The sequence below is a fragment of the Sapajus apella genome, unplaced genomic scaffold (assembly GCF_009761245.1).
Source record: "Sapajus apella isolate SASKATOON/1434 unplaced genomic scaffold, GSC_monkey_1.0 scaffold20, whole genome shotgun sequence".
Classification (NCBI taxonomy): domain Eukaryota; kingdom Metazoa; phylum Chordata; class Mammalia; order Primates; family Cebidae; genus Sapajus; species Sapajus apella.
In genome coordinates, this window is record NW_022436960.1 from 29,191,040 (window position 1) to 29,211,038 (window position 19,999).

General features: G+C 51.8%; 1 protein-coding gene across 2 annotated transcripts in view; it reads left to right on the forward strand.

The window, feature by feature from the left end:
• MIDEAS (mitotic deacetylase associated SANT domain protein) overlaps window positions 1-19,999 on the forward strand; it is a 70,375-nt gene that overhangs the window by 32,227 nt on the left and 18,149 nt on the right. For both annotated transcript variants that reach the window (XM_032287916.1, XM_032287915.1), the window contains exons 2-3: window positions 13,944-15,660; window positions 17,479-17,778. In XM_032287916.1, the coding sequence (XP_032143807.1) occupies window positions 14,191-15,660; window positions 17,479-17,778 (1,770 nt within the window). In that variant the 5' untranslated portion in view covers window positions 13,944-14,190. The remainder of the gene's footprint in view (window positions 1-13,943; window positions 15,661-17,478; window positions 17,779-19,999) is intronic.

Consider the following 19,999-nt stretch of genomic DNA (forward strand, 5'->3'; position numbering starts at 1 on the left):
GTGCCTGCAGAGCCCGACACTGTTGCCAGGACTTTTGAGTCTCCCTGTCTTGCCCCACCTGGCCAGCCCTGCTCTCGGCCAGCTGTGGAACTGGAAGAGTCAGACCATTCATTTCCTTCAAGGTGTTAAAGACTGATAACGATGTCTGAGCCACCCCTACACAGCAAGGGAGATAGGAATCACATTTATTGAGTGCGTACTCTGTGCCAATCATCTATGTATTACCTCACTGAATCCCACAGTAACAAAGATGAAGCTGTTGTGCCCATTCACCAATAGGGAACCCTAGGCTTACAGAGGCTGGCCGCTGGAGAAGCCAGCACACGTTGCCTCTGACTTTTACCCTGCAGCTCCCATACTTCCTCCGGCTCTTTTCATGTGCACAAGGAACAATGCTTTGATCCTTGATATGAAGTGCTGATAGGGGAGGAATTTTGGGCTGAAAGGGTGGGGAAGACCTCCCTGCCGCTTCCCTCTCCAGATGCTGCTTCCCTCTCCAGATGCTGCTTCCCTCTCCAGATGCTGCTTCCCTCTCCAGATGCTGCTTCCCTCTCCAGATGCTTCGCCAGGCAGCCAGGAGTCCAACCTTGAGCCCTGAGGCCCTGCCCTGGAGGACTCACCTCTGGGCCTGAGGACTGCCTGGCCAAACTCATGCACGGGAAGAGGGGAAAGGCTTGGTTTCAGCTTAGTGTGGGCTTTCTGGGAACCTCCCAAATGTCTCCTCCTCCCTAAAAGTATCCCAGCCTCTGAGGTACTGAGAACAACTCTGGAGATCATAGGCTGGGGCTAGGTGGGATCTTTGGTCTCCCTTCTTGGCTACTGGGTCTGACCTGGGGCCCGTCGTTCCAGCCGGCTTGGCCCAGGTCCCAGAGAACCTGGTTGGTGTGTACTTGGGGCTTGGGCTTGATGCTCTGCTGTGCCCGCACACTGTGCCAAAGGCCTCTGGGTGTATTTTAGGAACAATAAAGAATAAATCAACATAGGAGAAAAGGCCCTGCAGCAGCTGCTCAGAGACTGGAGAAATGCAAAGAATGTGCAAGCCTTTGGCAAAAGTCTTGCATCTTGACCTGGGCCTGAGGAAGGGTGTGAGGCCGATGTGATGTTTCTGGATTCAAATGGATGTCTCTCTGTGCCCACCTTGCAGCGCTTCTAGGAGGCCCTAGGCAGCCACACTGACACTCCCTGCTCTACTCTTGGCAAATGTTTATGCTTCCTGGTCACTAGCACATATTGGGGAGCCATATTGCCCTCATTCTTCACTCTCACACCACACTGGCAGACACCAGGTGGGTCTTGGCCCTTTCCAGCCCTGTCCAATCAGGAGAGCCTGGGATGATGAAGGCTTGGTAGGTTTGATGCATACACCACACCCCCTGCTCTGCCTCTCCCAGGCAAATGTCAAGGACCTGGCATTGCCAGGTCTGAGGAGTGCTAAGTATGAGAACATCCACCTGGGAGGCCCTCATCACAGCTTTACTCAAGTAGTCAGCCGTGTGTTCTTAGGCAGGACACTTTTACCTTTGAGGACTTGGTTGTATCAACCATGAAATGGAGATTTGGACAAATGATCTTTGGAGTGAGTGGGCACCTCTCCTCTACTCGCGATGTGCAATGAACAGATTTTATTTAGGAAGTTAAGTTATTGGGAGAAGCAATGCTCTGAGAACACCATGCGGAGATACGGGTGGCTGTGGCTGGGGGCTGGTGTTCAGTGTCTTGGGTGGGGAACCCAAGCAGAGAGCTGATTTGACCCAGTCCTCAGGGTTCCAGGAGAAGGGACAGGAGCCTGGGCTCCATAGGGACTCAGGGTATCTGACAAGCAGGGGGATAAGCAGGCTTTATTTTACTTTTATTTATTTATTTATTTATTTTTTTGAGAGTTTCACTCTTGTCACCCAGGCCAGAGTGCAGTGGCGCGATCTCAGCTCACTGCAACCTCTGCCTCCTGGGTTCAAGCGATTCTCCTGCCTCAGCCTCCCAAGTAGCTGGGATTACAGGCACCCACCATCACACCCAGCTCATTTTTGCATTTTTAGTACAGATGGGGTTTCACCATGTTGGCCGAGCTGGTGTGGAACTCCTGACCTCCTGATCCGCCTGCATTGGCCTCCCAAAGTGCTGGGATTACAGTCGTGAGCCACCACGCCCGACTGAAGGGTTTATTTATTTATTTAGAGACAGATTTTTGCTCTTGTTGCCCAGGCTAGAGTGCAATGGCGCAATATTAGCTCATCGCAACCTCCGCCTCCTGGGTTCAAGTGAGTCTCCTGCCTCAGCCTCCTGAGTAGCTAGGACTATAGGGATGTGTCATCATGCCCAGCTAATTTTGTATTTTTAGTAGAGATTGGGTTTCTCCATGTTGTTCAGGCTGGATGGGGTTTCTCCATGTTGGTCAGGCTGGTCTTAAACTCCTGACCTCAGGTGGTTTGCCCACCTCGGCCTCCTAAAGTGCTGGGATTACAGGTGTCAGCCACTGCGCCTGGTCTGGCTTTATTTTTAAAGAGCTGTTGGCTAACCTTAGGTGTGGGGTTGGAGGGTGTGTTAGGGGTGTGGCTTCCTCTTGGGCAAAAGATGCCGAGCCCTCCACAGGTTGGCCTGGTGGCGGTAATCACCTGTAGCCTCTTCATCTTCAAAGCCACACTCCTGCCGGGCCTCTTCCACCCACTTTACCCAACCAGCCACATCTCAGAACATCATGGTGGTTTTCAGGCTAGCTGAAGCTGCTGTTCTGGGGGCAGATGGGAGCAACCCAGAGGCTGCTGCTGTCCATCCCAGGCAGCCTGGTGTGATGTCCAAGTCTGAAACTCTGTGCGGAGGAAGTTTGCAGAAAGGGCTCTAGAGACAGGCAGGCCTGGGTGCCAGTCCTGGCCTTGCCTCTATACTGCTATGACCGTAGACAAGTGATTTGACCTCAGGTCTTCTCAGGTTCCTTGTTGAGAAAGGAGGAATAATAATACCTATCTTGATGGCCTGGTGTGGTGGCTCACGCTTGTAATGTAATCTCAGCACTTCGGGAGGTTGAGTTGGGAGGATCCCTTGAGGCCAGGAGTTCAAGACCAGCCCGGGTAACAAAGTGAGACTCCATTTCTACAAAAACAATAATGATAATACCTACCTTTTTGTGAGGATTACACAGGATGCTGTATGTAGTTTGCTTAGCACCATGCCCGGGACATAGTAGCACCCTCAATGGAAATGTTGGAGGTACTGATGAAGCCTTGTTTGTGTGATGTTGGGAAAAACCTTGGCTCCACGCTTTGCCCGGTGTCTTGCCAACTGATGGAGCCTGCCTAAATGGAGGCATGAAGCATTGTTATTGCAGTCCTTGATTTTGCTCCTGGCTGTATGTCCTCGGGCAAGTTTCTTTCCTTCTCTGGACTGTTCTGTGGAATGAGGAATTGGAGTAGGTGAACATTTACATCCCTTGCTATTTGGAATCTGTTCAGCTTTTCCAGCTGGGCCCTGCTTTGCCAGTTGGCTCTGAAGAGAGGTTCAAACTACGTTTCTCTATGTGGCATGGAGGCTTTTATTCCAGGGTGAGGTGGTGCTGAGCCTGTAGCCTCCAGCTCACCCCTGCAGTCCCCCACACTTCAATACCCTTTGGGCTCTCTTGGCTTCCAGGGGCTTCTACAGATGCCCCCCAATCTGGAGGGGAACCTGTTTCTGGCAGACTGGGGCTGTTTCTTAAGAGGAGTGTTAGACCATGCTCTGTTTGGAAATGCCCCCAGGGAAGAGCAGCAGGAGCTGGCTTTGTGAAGTTCTCAAGTGTAGCATTCCTTCTGAGGCCGGCAGGTGTAGATTTCAGATTTTTCTGGGAGGGTGGTGGAAAGAGCAAGGACTTGGAAGACACACAATAAACATTTGAACCTTGCTCTGCCTCTGTAACAGCAGAGCCTCAACTTCCCTCTGGAGAATGGGGACATAAGACTCCTCCTTAGGAAGTTTATAAACATGGATTTGAATATGTAGAAGACCCAGCCCAGAGAAGTACTCTATAAATGTTAGCACCCTTCTTTAGGGAAGGATCTGTCTTTTGGATATTTTGTAGATGGCCCTGGAAGTGGAAATATTTGCCTGTGACCATTTTTCCCCGGGAAAAGCAGGGCCGCCTGACAAGCTGTTGCAATCCCAAAGGCCTCTCCATCCGCTAGTTGTTTTCATGCCAGGATCAAGCTTGGAGTCAGGCTCAGTGTGTATGTAGTATCAGGAAATGGCAGAGGGGCTACCCAGGCCTTTGCAAAAGTCTGAGCTCTGTGGCTGCCTAGGGCTGTGCCAAAGGTGTGGAGAACATGAGGTGAGTAGGGAGGGGCCTTTATGAGCTGAGAGAACTTGGTGAATTACTTTTAATCTTTTGTTATTGATTTCTATTTTCAGCCCATTTTGATTGAGAACATACTTTGAGTGATTTCAGTCCTTTTAAATTTGTTGAGACTTGTCTTATGTCCTGATTGATGATCAGTTGTAGAGAATGTTCCATGTGCTTTTTTTTTTTTTCTGAGACTGAATCTTGGTTTTTCACCCACACTGGACTGCAGAGGCATGAACACGGCTTACTGCAGCCTCAACCTCCTGGGCCCAAGCAATCCTCCTGCCTCAGCTTCCTAAGTAGCTGGGACTACAGTGGCCACCACACCCAGCTAATTTTTTTTTTTTCTTGGTAGAGACGGGGTCTTGTTTTGTTGCCCAGGCTGGTCTCAAGCTCCTGGGCTCAAGTATTCTCCCACCTTGGCCTCCCAAAATTTGGGGATTTAGGTGTGAGCCATTGCACTGGGCCTGCTTTTTTTTTTTTTTTTTTTTTTGAAACGGAGTTTCGCTCTTGTTACTCAGACTGGAGTGCAATGGCTCAATCTCGGCTCACCACAGCCTCTGCCTCCTGGGTTCAAGCAATTCTCCTGCCTCAGCCTCCCGAGTAGCTGGGACTACAGGCGCGCACCACCACGTCCAGCTAATTTTTGTATTTTTAGTAGAGACGGGGTTTCGCCATGTTGACCAGGATGGCCTCGATCTCTTGACCTTATGATCCACCCGCCTCGGTCTCCCAAAGTGCTGGGATTATAGGCGTGAGCCACCGAGCCCAGCCAGGCCTGCTCTTTTTAAGAAAGAAACAACAACAAAAAAACAGTTCACCCATGGCTGCAGTATCTGTGTGCTCTTGAGAAGAGTGTATATTCATGTGTATTTTGCTGTTGTTAGGTGCAGAGTTCTATATAGGTCTCCTAGGTTGATGGTTTATAGGACCTAAATCTTCTATTTCCTTGTCGATCTTCTATTTAGTTGTACTGTTCAGTATTTAAAGTAGAGTGTTTTCTGTCTCTCATGTGTATATATAAAATAAAATGAAAAATGTAGAGTATTTAAGTTTCCAACTATTGAATTGCTTATTTTTCCTTTCAATTCTGACAGTTTTTGCTTTATGTATTTTGGGACTCTGTTAAGTACATGCATGTCTATAACTGGTATAGCCTCCTGAGGGATAGACACTTTGATCATTATCAAAGTGTCTCTGATTACATATCTCTGAATGTAAAGTGTGTTTCTTTTTTTAAAGAAATTGCACGTTTTTTAAAAAGTCCGTCTGCTATGTAATTGCATATTTTGTTTAAAAGTCCATTCTGCCAACCTCTGCCTTTTGAGTAGATATTTAATACATTCACATTTAAAGTAATTATGGATAAGGTAGGATTTATGCTGCCATTTTGTGATTTGATTTTTATATTTCTCATGCCTTTTTTATTCTTTTGTTCTTCCATTACTGTCTTCTTTTATGTTAAATAGATATTCTTGAGTATACCATTCCTGGCCCATAAATAATGGGACACAGAACTGTAAGGGTTAAATAAGATGCTGCCTGCAATGCACTTAACACAGTGCCTGGCGAATAGCAAATGTTCAGTAAACATAGGGCACTCAGTTGAGTCCCAGGCGTGGTAGGAGCCATAATCAACTCTTAAGACTGGCTGAGTGTAGTCTCCTCAGGGCTCTGTGCGACCCCTCATGTCTCCTGGGCAGGGCACAGCACTCTGGCAGGTAGTGCCCTTGGGGAATGGGGAGTGGTGGGTCCTGGGAAACTTCACCATGCCTGGCCATGACCCTTTAGCCCATTCCCTGCTCCAGTGCCTGGACACCACCTGGCTGCTTGTGAAGCATCCTAGATTCCCCATCCTGCTCTTCCCACCCCCGACCCCCACCACACCAGACCCATGAACCAGTCTCTCAGGGTGGTTTTATTGCACACACTGAGGTTTAAGAACTACTGCTTGACATCCACACAGACGGGCATTGACTCAGTGACAGAGAGAAACCTGGTTTGGGGGCAAGAGGCTTAGATTTGAATCTTGACTCCTTAGTCGTGAGCTCTGTGAACTGGGACAAGTTACTTTCAGAACCAGCCTTTCCTCATTTCTCAGTTGGGAATAAGTGGTTATGCAGATAAGAAGTACTCTCTCATATTCGGCATGCAGCTAGTCCTGGTGGCTGCTGTTCCACGTGGCACTTGCTTTTAAAAAGTGTTTCTTTGGTCCCTGGATGCAGATCTCTTCCCACCCCAGGCTCTTAAGCTCCTCAAAGGCAGGAACCAGTGAGTGGCAGCTCCTGGACCAGACATCTGCTGGTTACCTGACAAGCAGTCACTGCTCTCTGTCTTGGATCATGCTGTCTCCAGGCCCTGCTGCTCAGGCTCCGTGACAGGAACAGAAGGGAATTGAAGAAGCATTATGGGATAGTGGTATAAGAGCATGAAGATTCAGAAGGGGTGACAACATTATGTGCTGGAGAGCTAGCTGGAGGTGGTAGACCTTGAGAGAAACAGATTGTGAGAGTGGAGGCAGGCCTTCTAGGCAGAAGGAACAGCTCTAGGGGAGGCTCAAAGTCAGGGAGGTCCCGCAGGGGTCCCCAGAGGTCACTTACCTCTAACCCCTGCACGGGCTGCCTTGCATTATAATTAGCGTGTGTTTCTTTTTTTTTTTTTTGAGACGGAGTTTCGCTCTTGTTACCCAGGCTGGAGTGCAATGGCGCGATCTCGGCTCACCGCAACCTCCGCCTCCTAGGTTCAGGCAATTCTCCTGCCTCAGCCTCCTGAGTCGCTGGGATTACAGGCACGCGCCACCATGCCCAGCTAATTTTTCGTATTTTTAGTAGAGACGGGGTTTCACCATGTTGACCAGGATGGTCTCGATCTCTTGACCTCGTGATCCACCCGCCTCGGCCTCCCACAGTGCTGGGATTACAGGCTTGAGCTACCGCACCCGGCCTAGCGTGTGTTTCTGTATATCTCTCTCCCCACCGGCCTGGAATCTCTGGGAGGGTAGGAACTGTGCCTTGTCTCTGTGTCTCCCTGAGCCTGGCTTGCAGCAAGTGCTCAGCAAATGCTTGTGGAATGGATGAAGGGGCAGCAGGCCGACCTGCGGGCCTGCAGTATGGAGGGTGTGTGGTAGGGGAGTGGGCTGGGCAGGGCGATGTCAAGGGAGGCCCCTGTGAGTAGTCTCATCTGTGTCTTGGCCCAAGGCAGAGTCTGGCACCGGGATGCTCAGGCACAGACTTCAGAGAGCCCTGCCCTAGCCTTGCTGTGGAGCCAGGCCTTTTCAGAAGGGGAGTGAGGAGCTGGAGCAGCCTCCAGTGGTCGGAGCCGCGTAGGACCCAGAGAGGGTTGTGGGGAGACAGACCAAGGACCCCAGTGGTCCCAGGAGGCCCTCACCAGAGGTTTAGCCTCTTGAGGACCTGGCTGCAGAAACAGCTGCTGAGTCTCCTGCAGAAGAAGCCAAAACCTGCCTGCTTCCTCCCTGGGTCCTGTTGGAAGAGGCTTTCCTGGGCTGCCTGTGATTCGTGGCCTTTGCCTAGGAGGAAGGCAGGCAGTCCCTTCAGTGAAGGCAAAAGCTGAGCCTGGAGGCTTAATCCTTTTCCGGCTTTGCTCATGACTGTTTTTTCTCCACATTAGCAGCCCAACACCCACCCCTCCTTGCAAAGCCAACTTTGCTATCCCAGCTTCGCATGGACACCCTGTGGGCATCTGGGGCTTTGGGGGAGGGAAGCAATCAAGGCAGAGGCCTGGACAGAGCCCTGAGAGTGCCTCAAAGGGGCTGAAAGGATTCCTCTTACACATATCCCTTTAAAAACATCTCAGCATTGGCATTTTTACTGTGTGAAATCTCAAACTGCAGGTAGCTTGAACCCTGGCCAAGCTTCTGATCCAGAGCAGCTTGATGGCTGAGACCCCTGGGACTCGTGACTCTCTGGCTTGTTGGCCTGGGCTCTGCATTTCAGAGCTGAAGTTCAGTCCAGAGAAGTGATGGTCCAGGGACTCTGGATTGGGAATGGGCTGACCATAGGATCTCTTGTTTGCTCTCTCATGCTCCCAGGGAAAATAACGCTTGTGGAAGTCAGGTCTACGTCTGTTGTATCAGAGCCTCCTTCCTTATTGGTTTGCAAACCCCCAATAGGGCTTATGTGCCCCGTGGCTTATAGAAATGGGGTACACTGGCCTGTGCGTGAAGTCCCGGTTGGTAGCGTGCGTGTGCTATTGTAGATGGGGTCCAGAGGGAAGGTTTGTCTAGGGGCCTGGGTGACTCTAGCCGGCCCAAGATGACACTTCCAGGCCACTTACCCAGTCTGGCTGTATGTGGAGACCCGAGAATGTCTGAGAGAGCTTTTCAGGATGTGAGCCCAGATGAGGGGGCCAGATGGGCCATGCTGTGCTCCCCTGGGAGGGGGGAGGTGCTTGTTATGGCTCCCTGGCATCCTGGCCAGACCTTAGTATCTTGAGACCCAGCCATGTCAGGGCATGAGGTAAACAGACCCATAGGCTTATGTCCTTGGCCACAGTCTAGGTGGGGGCGGAAGCCTGGAAAAGTGGGGTGGAGGGCAACAGTGGAGCTGGCACTTTTCCAGTTGGCCTACATGTGGTGTGGGGCAGCAGGTGACAATCAAGGGCAGGTGGCTTGTGGGCCAGCAGGGAGAAGGATTTGTGTTCCATATAGGTGGAGAGGGACTGGGGCCAGGGGTGGGGTGGGGTCCCAGGCTGGGCCTTTTCACTTCATCCCAGCATATTGAGGAGCTCTGATGTGCATCAGAGAGCCCAGAAGTCAGGAGCAGGCAGGAGCCCAAGGCAGGAATGCTGGCTGTGAGTGTCGCCTCTGCCCAGGCATGGTTCTGACTCACCTTGGGTGCAGTCTTGAATGAGCATCCCGACAGGCAGATACAAACCAAGTGCAAGGTACAACGGTCTGCCAGCCCTGCCCCGTGGAGCCTGCTGTCTGCTGGGGATGACGAAGCAGGCACCTGGGATTGTGTGTGCCATGCACACTGTGTTAGAGGCTCGTAGTTCAGCTCCTGTCTCAGCTCTGGGGTCAGGGAAGGTTTCCCGGTGGAAGCAGTGTCTGCAACCTGAAAGATTAATAGGACCTGGCCAGATGAAGAGAGTGAGAAGATGTCCTAGAAAGGGGTACAGCCTGGTCAAGGACCTGGAAACAAAGCAAGAAGAGCACGTTGGAGGCCCTGGCTCAAGCATGGACTGTTGAGAGAGGTGGCGGGAGCCAAGGTCTTCAGGGACTTGTGGACAGAGCAGGGAGTTTAGACTTTGTCCTAAGACAGCTCAGAGAACTGACTCACTTGGAGACTCAGGGCCTTGTTTGAGGCTGTCTTGCCCTTGGGTGACAGACATATGACCTTTGACACCCCTCTTCCTAGTGCTGAGCTTGTGAGGACGGGGATGGCCCAGGCCAAAAGAGTGGGAGCTTGAAACATTAGCCTCCAAGGGCAGGGGCCCTCAGGTTGACTCTCACCCCCAGGTCAGAGCTGAGCCCCTGCAGCTGCTGAGATCAAGTTAGCATCTCCTCCCTGGCCCATGTGACCTTGACTCACAACAGTCTTGCTTCTCAAATGGACACACTGATTGCCCCAAGTGGACTAGTGAGTGTCCTTGGTACTCCTGTGGCCACTGCCTGACCCCTTGCCCTGTGGTGATAGCTCACTGGCTTCTCCTGAGGTCGGCCAGCCAGTGTGGGGTATGTGGCTGGGCTGCTAATGGCACTTGGGGAGCAGTATGTATTTGAGCTGACATCACGGAAGAGGTGGTGTCACCATCACCACTGAACACCCAGAGGCCTTTCTAGTATCTTCCCTCATATGTCTGCAAAATAAAGATGTGGGGTCAGCACTGTTTTGTTTTCTTGGTGCACACTGCTTTCCTATATAGAGTGAAAGTGCTTCTTACCATAGAACTTCCTGAAAGCCTGCTAGATCCCAGGCCTTGATCTTGACCGTTGCCTTCTCTTTGGCCCATGGGTACCTGTGGGTCTGGTCAAGGATTGGTTGCAGCAGAGAGGAGCCTGGAGAAAGAGAAAAGTGAATAGAGCATGACAGACAGTCAAACAGACTGACAGGGCAGGTTGCAGTGTCTGGGGCCACGTGGTGACTGTGGGTTTCCTTTGCAGTGTTCCTGCATCCGTTGTCAGAGGCCCTGCAGCTGGTCCCAGGGCTGAGCTGCTGGCAGGAGTTCCTCATTACATCCTCTTCCCTGCAACCTCGGGGACTAGGCCTGTAGTTCAGCAGCCTTTGGAGGTGTTGTCCTTCCTCTTCCTCAGTGTGAGGAAGGGCAGTTTGACTTCCACCTGAGGGACAGGGCAGTAGGGGTGGGATAGAAGAAATGGGAGGAAGTGGCATAATCCTGACCCCGAGTTGTAGGCTGGGAGGAGCCCATGGGGTCTGAGAGCTGGAGGCACCACCAGCAGCAACTTAGCCCGGGGTGGGGTTGCAGGAGCTGAAGAGTCTAGGCCCAGAGCAGGGGCTAGAGTGGGTAATGCAGGAGGAAGTGTTTTAGGCCTCCCTGCAGGTAGACCTCACACATCTGCTGACCCCTCTGTGGTGAGACCCTTCCCTGCCCCCCCTTCCTGTAGAGTCAAAGGTCTCAACTGTATTTGGGGAGAATGGGAGAGAGCACCTGCCAAAGGTTCAGGCAGGGAGTAAGGGGCTTCCCAGTGCTAATGAGGAAGGATATCTGTGTCTAGAAAACCCTTGCTTGGAGGTGGTGTGGAGTGTGCTGTGGAAGGGAGGTGTATGAAGAGGGGTCTGGGGTCTTAGAGGCATGTCTTGGGGATAAGGAAGAAGAGCTTGATCTTAGAGTTAGACAGACCTGGGTTCTAGTCCTGGCTTGCCTCATAATGACTGTGTGACCATAGGCAACTTACATAGCCCCTCTGAGCTTCATCCAGCTAACCTGTAAATACCTGCAACACCTACTTTATAAGGCCATGGTGGGAATTTAAAGGATGCAAAGCATGTAGCATGTACAACTTGCCTGGCACAGGTACACCATCACCATCATCATTACTCCTGTGACTACTTAGTGCCCTGCTGCCTAGGTGTGCCCCTCCAGCCTTCCTCCCACGTTGCCAGTATCTTCTACTCTTCTCTCCACCCCCAGCCAATGACCTTTCTTCTCTGAGATTTCAGGCCTGAGTGTCCATGCCCCTGGCATCCTTAGCTCCTCAGTGAGGGTAACAGAGAGGCCTCTGCAGCAGGAAGCTTCTGGGGTGATTCAGCCTTCCCCATACCAGCTCCCTTGATTTTTTCAAAGCAAGTCTCTTATCTCAGCTTCAGAGGCTGCTGTGGTGCCCTAAATGATGGCCCTCCTTGATGTACAGGGTGAGAGTAGGAGGCGGGCCAGCTGAGCCCAGCTCCACCAGGCCTGACCATACAGCTGAGGGTAAGCCCCTGTAAAACCTGCGTCTGGCCTCTGGCCCCTGCGCTTTGCCCTGGGCAGAAGCAGGCTAGTCCTGGAGCTTTTGGCTCTACCCTTTCTCCTCCTGTGAGAGGCGCTGGAACAGCCATCAGATTCACACTGGCACGTGCATCCAGACCTGCCCGCCACGTGGACCTTCCTTTGCTCCAGGCCTCAAGCCCGTGCTGTGGCTCACAAGGCGACAGGGCTGTGACAGAGGGAGGCGTGAGTGTATGTGAGCGGCCACTGAAGGGGCTCGCAGCCCCCTGGAGGCACGTGGGCCTGCCAGGCTGGCGCACATTCTTCCTTCCTCTGTCTTGCTTCTGCAGACACGCAATTCTAGTTCTGTGGGCTCGATGTTCCCTCGGAGAGGCGGAGCCAGACGGTCCCACCCTGCAGCTTCACGGGGGTGCCCAGTGTGATTTTGGGTCCCTGCTCTGAATTAGGTTGGCTGTCAGGGAAAGCGAGTTTAAAAGCAAGAGAAAGGTTATTTTTCTGGCCCCCAGCTCTCTACTTCTTGTCTGAATCACCCCACTCGCCCTCTTGCTGGGGATCAGGGTAACTTGGATTCCCTCCTACTCTCTGTGCCTCTCCCTCCCTCTGGTTTCATATATGAGAAGACAAAGGCTGCACGTGAGGAGGGTCTTTCTAACTCTCTTCAAGGCCTGGGAGCTGAGGAAGGAAATGGAGGAGGAAGTTACTCCCTTTCTGGGTGCTGGGTGAAAGTGAAAGATAGGGAGGGGGCCTCTGTGAGTCACGCAGGCGGGCAGGAGGCAGGCAGGCTCCAGGAGCGCAGGGGCTGGGGAGCTGCGGAAGCCTGCAGTGGAGCGATAGGCTGGGAGGGGCATTCCCGGTGCTGGGGGCAGGCCGCACTGGGTGTAGTCGGGACTCTGTGCCCGCCCAGCCCTGCCCTCCGCTGCTCCCTGCGGGTTTCCTGGGAGCTGCTGGGGTTGCTAACAATAACCTGGAGCATCTAGGGCCTGAGATTTCCTCTTCTGAGCTGCCCGAGCTGTCTTCCCCTCCTCCCTGGTACCAGAATCTTACTGGGGAAAGAGGTGGGCCATGTAGCTCCCACCCCCACCAACTTCCCAGGAAAAAAAACAAAACCCAATCAGCACTCTGAGGGAAGAAAAAGTCTTTAAAAATACATGCAAGCAGCTATGTAAGTTGTAAAATACGGGTCTAGATTCTGTTGTATAGCAACCGTTTTAAAAAATCAAGTTACAAAACTAAAACAAAAACTGTGTACTTTAGTCATGACAGTATCATGGAGAAACCTTCTGGAACTGAGTTCTAGCAATCTGCACCCTCTACGATCTGAGTTATACTATTTGCCAGGGGCTCTTCGGCAGTGGAAGGGGCTGGGGTTGGGCAAGGGTGGGATCAGCTGCTGACCAGCTCTTGGCCTGGATCCTGCCTCCAGCCTGCCAGGGTTGCAAAACAGGTTCTGTGCAAGTTTGGGGAAGACTCTGGCAGCCAGAGCCCCACCCAGTAGCTCTTCCCAGGGTGGGGCTAGGACTGCACACACCCTCCTGGGGCCTTACCTGCAGGCCTCGGTGCAATGGATGGTGAGTCTGACCCAGGGCCCTGGACTTTTACAAGGGCCTGGTGGGACTTCCAACCCTGTGGCTGCACAGGAGGAGTGGCCATGTCGGGAATGACCCTGTCCTCTACACTTCCCGATCCTGAGATGTGCTCGGAGTGTCAGAGGACGCACTGGCTGGACAAAGATCCTTCTGGGTCTGGTGGGAGGCTCCTGCATAGACAGATGTGTGCCAGGAGGACCAGGTCTGGCCCACCCAGGGGGCTGGGTCCTGGGTTAAGAGCAGAGGGGAACCCAGTATGGCTTTTGCTGCCCCTTTCTCAGCTGGGCTGGAGGGGCTTGGGCTGGATGTCAGCTCCACTTGTCCCTCAGAATGTGCCTTTATGCAGTGCACAAATAACACAGCCAGATGCAGGCAGTCCTGGAGCTGAACCAGGAGGGTGAGGTGGTGGAACAAGAGAGTCACAGTGCCCTGGGAGGTGCAGCTGATTCTCCTGCCCTCCTGGCAGCTCCCCTGCAGGTCCTGGCTCCTGCCTCACCAATGCTACTCTGTGACTTTGGGCCTGTCCCTGTGATATGAGGTGGTGGGACCGAAGGCCCTTGGAGGCTCCTTTTCTTACACTTGTGCTGACATTCGGGCATCTTGGGAGGCTGTGGCTGACACTATCCCTGCCCTTCCCTCTGCAGGCACCAGGACTCTGTGGAGCATCATGAACTGAGAAGAGTAACTGAGCCCCAGAGCCTCTCTGGAAGAGGAAGGAAGAGCCAGCAGTTCTTTATCCCAGTGCCCGACCACATTGTCCAGCATCTTCCTCTGTCCCTGCTCTGCCCTCCCTGGCCCCTGGACTAGAGCCCAGCTTCCAGCAGGACATTTCACCAGGGGATGGGCGACTGGTGAAGTGGATCTCACTGCCAGGGCTCAGTTGGCCACATCATGAACCTCCAGGCCCAGCCCAAGGCTCAGAACAAGCGGAAGCGTTCCCTCTTCAGCAGCCAGGAACCAGCTCCCAAGGAGCAGCCCCCTCCCCTGCAGCCCCCCCAGCAGTCCATCAGAGTGAAGGAGGAGCAGTACGTCGGACATGAGGGCCCAGGAGGGGCAGCCTCCACCTCTCAGCCTGTGGAACTGGCCCCTCCCAGCAGCCTGGCCCTGCTGAACTCTGTGGTGTATGGGCCTGAGCGGACCTCAGCAGCCATGCTGTCCCAGCAGGTGGCCTCAGTAAAGTGGCCCAACTCTGTGATGGCTCCAGGGCGGGGCCCAGATCGCGGAGGAGGTGGGGGTGTCAGTGACGGCAGCTGGCAGCAGCAGCCAGGCCAACCTCCTCCCCATTCAACATGGAACTGCCACAGTCTGTCCCTCTACAGTGCACCCAAGGGGAGCCCTCATCCTGGAGTGGGAGTCCCGACTTACTATAACCACCCTGAGGCACTGAAGCGGGAGAAAGCAGGGGGCCCACAGCTGGACCGCTATGGAAATGTGCGGCCAATGATGCCACAGAAGGTGCAGCTGGAGGTAGGGCGGCCCCAGGCACCCCTGAATTCTTTCCATGCAGCCAAGAAACCCCCAAACCAGTCGCTGCCCCTGCAACCCTTCCAGCTGGCATTTGGCCACCAGGTGAACCGGCAGGTCTTCCGGCAGGGCCCACCGCCCCCAAACCCAGTGGCCGCCTTTCCCCCGCAGAAGCAGCAACAGCAGCATCAGCAGCAGCAACAGCATCAGCAGCAGCAACAGCAGCAGCAGCAGGCGGCCCTACCCCAGATGCCACTCTTTGAGAACTTCTACCCCATGCAGCAGCCACCCTCACAGCAACCCCAGGACTTTGGCCTGCAGCCAGCTGGGCCACTAGGACAGTCCCACCTGGCTCACCACAGCATGGCACCCTACCCCTTCCCCCCAAACCCTGATATGAACCCAGAACTGCGCAAGGCCCTCCTGCAGGAGTCAGCCCCGCAGCCGGCGCTACCTCAGGTCCAGATCCCTTTCCCTCGCCGCTCCCGCCGCCTCTCTAAGGAGGGTATCCTGCCTCCTACTGCCCTGGATGGGGCTGGCACCCAACCTGGGCAGGAGCCCACTGGCAACCTGTTCCTACATCACTGGCCCCTACAGCAGCCACCACCTGGCGCCCTGGGGCAGCCCCATCCTGAAGCACTGGGATTCCCGCTGGAGCTGAGGGAGTCGCAGTTATTGCCTGATGGGGAGAGACTAGCACCCAATGGCCGGGAGCGAGAGGCTCCTGCCATGGGCATCGAGGAGGGCATGAGGGCAGTGAGCACAGGGGACTGTGGGCAGGTGCTACGGGGCGGCGTGATCCAGAGCACGAGACGGAGGCGCCGGGCATCCCAGGAGGCCAATTTGCTGACCCTGGCCCAGAAGGCGGTGGAGCTGGCCTCGCTGCAGAATGCAAAGGTGAGAGTGGCATGGGGTGGAGCCAGACCTGGCAGAGGACATCAGGCTGATAGGTGGGAGGCTGCAGGATTTGCTTTTTGCCTAGGGACAGGCAGACTTTGCCCTAGCCAACTGCCTGTGGGGAAATAGTACAAAGACCACCCTTCACCTTGCCGCATGGTTCTTGCTTACTTTCTTTCGCAGGAATTTTTTTTGAATAATTAGATACTATTTCATGTGCCACCCACTGCACAGGCCAAACAAAACCCATCTGTAAGCCACCTGTGGCAGGAGATGGCCATTTGTGGACCCTTGCTCTGGGCCAGGGTGGAAGGGCCTGGAAGAAGGCAGGTTGTGGAGGGTATGTATGTATGTATGTATTGAGATGGAGTCTCACTCTGTCATTCAGGCTAGAGTGCTGTGGTGCAATCTCAACTCACTGCAGCCTCTGCCTCCCAGGTTCAAGTGATTCTCCCACCTCAGCCTCCCCAGTAGCTGGGATTACAGGCACTTGCCAGCACGCCTGACATATTTTTGTATTTTTAGTAGAGACTGGGTTTTGCCATGTTGGCCAGGCTGGTCTCAAACTCCTGATCTCAGATAATCCACCCACCTCAGCCTCCTAAAGTGCTGGGATTATAGGTGTGAGCCACCGCACCCAGCCTCACACTGTTCTCTTCTATAGTAAATGCTTCTGACTGGGTGTGGTGGCTCACACCTGTAATCCTAGCACTTCAGGAGGCCAAGGTGGACAGATGACCTAAGGACAGGAGTTCAAGATCAGCCTGGCCAACACAGTGAAACCCCGTCTCTACTAAAAATATAAAAATTAGCTGGGCATGGTGGCGCACACCTGTAACTCTAGCTACTGGGGAGGCTGAGTCACGAGAATCACTTGAACTTGAGAGGTGGAGGTTGCAGTGAGCCGAGATCCCGGCACTGCACTCCAGCCTGGGCAACAGAGCGAGACTTCATCTCAAAAAACAAACAAACAGACAAATAAATCAAAGTGCTTCTCACCATAAAACTTCCTGGAAGCCTGCTAGGTCCCAGGTCTTGGTATTGACTGTTGACTTCTCCTTGGCCTAGGAGTACCTATGGTCTCGTCAAGGATTGGAGAGTATTTAGAAGTGTGGTAGGAAGCTGGGCTCAGTGATTCACACCTGTAATCCTGGCACTTTGGGAGGCCAAGGTGGTTGGATCACTTGAGATCAGGAGTTCAAGACTAGCCTGGCCAACACGGCAAAACCCCATCTCTACAAAAAAATAACAAAAATTAGCCAGGTGTGGTGGTGCATACCTGTAATCCCAGCTACTGGGGAAGCTGAGGTGGGAGAATTGTTTGAACCCTGGAGGCAGAGGTTGCAGTGAGCCAAGATCGTGCCACTGCACTCCAGCCTGGGTGACAGTGAGACCCTGTCTGCAAAAAAAAAAAAAAAAAAATTTGTTGGAGAAAAGCCGGTCAGGGAAAAGCCAAATTGTGAGATCATTGGGAGCCACTGACTAAGTGGGAATGAGGGTCCTAGATCAAATCAGAATTTATCTTTTATTTGTTTGTTTATATATTTATTTATTGAGACAGGGTGTCACTGTCACCCAGGCAATCCTCCTACCTCAGCCTCCTGAATAGCTGGGGCGTTTGCCACCACGCTCAGCTAATTTAGCTTTATTTTCTGTAGAGACGGAGTCTCACTGTGTGGCCTAGGCTGGTCTTGAATTTGTGGCTTCAAGCGATCCTTTTGCCTTGTCCTCCCAAAGTGCAGGTATTTTAGGCGTGAGCCACTGCGCCTGGCTGTGACTTTATCTTTTAAACTGCACTTCTGTTCCTGTCTTCTCCAGGATGTCAGTGGCTCTGAAGAGAAGCGGAGAAGTGTATTGGCCTCAACTACCAAGTGTGAGGTGGAGTTTTCTGAGCCTGCCTTAGCCACCAAGCGAGCGCGAGAAGACAGCGGGATGGTACCCCTCATCATCCCAGTGTCTGTGCCTGTGCGGACTGTGGACCCAACTGAGGCAGCCCAGGCTGGAAGTATTGATGAGGATGGGCAGGGTCCTGACCAGAACTCCACTGAGCACAAGCCATCGGTCATCGTCACCCGCAGGCGGTCCACCCGAATTCCTGGGACAGATGCTGCAGCTCAGGTATGAGAGGCACCCCTTCTAAACACCTCCAGCACCTGAGTGCCCCTGGGGCCTAGGACCCTATGGGGAAAGGAGAACATGGAAATATAGGAAGGTATCAGGGAGCCTGTAGAGATACTATTTTTATTTTCCAAACCAAATTTCTAGATAAATGTCCAGAAGGGACATTTGGAGATGTCCCCCATCCTCATGGGGGATAAGACAGTTTTATACTTGAAATTGAAACTGCCTGGGAAATTCTATGATGTGTACATTTCTTTTTTCAGGTCAGCAAATTTTGATTGGGCCTGTGCTGGGTGCTGGGAATTAGAGGTGTTTGCTTGTACTGTTACTACTGTGATCTTGACATCTCCTTCTAAGATTGAGACTTTGTCTACTTTTTCTTTAGGTTCTGTCATCATTTGTTTTATACATTTTGATGCAATGTTATTAGACGCTTATTTAGAACTGGATTAGATACTTTATGAAATTTCTTTTTATCTTAGTCTTTTTGCCTTTTATTCTTATTTTATTTTTTTTGAAAAGGAGTTTTGCTCTTGTCCCCCAGGCTGGAGTGCAATGGTGAGATCTCAGCTTAACTGCAACCTTCTGGGTTCAAGCAGTTCTTCTGCCTCAGCCTCCCGAGTGGCTGGGATTACAGGCGTGTGCCACCATGCCCGTCTAATTTTTGTATTTTTAGTAGAGACAGGGTTTCACCATGTTGGCCAGGCTGGTCTCTAACTCTTGACCTCAAGTGATCTGCCCGCCTTGGCCTCCCAAAGTGTTGGGATTACAGGCATGGGCCACCGTGCCGGGCCAGTTCTTATTTTACATTAGTGAAGTTATAGGATACAAGTGTGATTTTTGTAACATGCATAGATTGTGTAGTGGTGAAGTCAGGGCTGTCAGGGTATCCATATCTGTTCCCCAAATAATGCACATTGTACCCATTAAGTAATTTCTCATTATCCACCCCTTTTGCCTTTTAAAGTCAGCTTTGTCTGATATCTTGCTTTCTTTTGGTTAGAATCTGCAGGGTGCATCTTTTCCCATCCATTTATTGTCATCTTTTCTATTTTTTATTTTTATTTTTATTTTTATTTTTTTTGAGACGGAGTTTCGCTCCTGTTACCCAGACTGGAGTGCAATGGCACGATCTCGGCTCACCGCAACCTCCGCCTCCTGGGTTCAGGCAATTCCCCTGCCTCAGCCTCCTGAGTAGCTGGGATTACAGGCACGCGCCACCATGCCCAGCTAATTTTTTGTATTTTTAGTAGAGACGGGGTTTCGCCATGTTGACCAGGATGGTCTTGATCTCTTGACCTCGTGATCCACCCGCCTCGGCCTCCCAAAGTGCTGGGATTACAGGCGTGAGCCACCGCGCCCGGCCTATTGTCATCTTTTCTATATCCTTCTACTTAAGTGTATTTTCAAGTGGCATACATTGGGAATTGTTATTATCCAATCTTTTAGAGCAGTGATACAGTTTATGTCATTCTTTCTATTTATTTATTTAAAAATTAATATAAAGTCTGGGTGTGATGGCTCATGCCTGTCATCCCAGCACTTTGGGAATCCAAGACTGGTGGATCACTTTAGGCCAGGAGTTCAAGACCAGCCTGTCCAACATGGCGAAACCCTGTCTGTACAAAAATAAAATAAAAGTAACATAACAGAAAACATGTTTATGGCATACAACATGATGTTCTGATATAATCAAGCAAATTAACATATGCATTACCTCAAATACTTATTTTTTTGTGGTGAGAACATTTAAAATCTGCTCTCTTAGCAATTTTGAAGTATGTAATACATTGTTACTAATGATAGTCATCATGTTATACTATAGATTTCCTGAACTTACTCTTTTTTCCTAACTGAAATTATGTATCCTTTGACCAGTATCTCCTCAACCCTCGGCCCATCCCCTAACCCCGGGTAACCACCATTCCACTTTATGCTTCTTTGAATTCAGTTTTTTAATATTCCACTGATACAGTTTGCATTTAATGGAACTACTTAAATACTTTGGTTAAAAGTTGCCACCTGCTGTAGCTGTTTCTCATCTTGCCTTTCCTGTGTTTGCCTTTGGATTGATTTGATTTGTTATCCCATTTCCCCATTTTGTTGATTTATTAGTTATATCCTTGCATATTGCTCTTTTAATGATTACCCCAGCATTCTTCTTACCCATATTTCTTCAAGAGAACTAAGCCCTACAGAAAGGGATTTGAGCAACTAT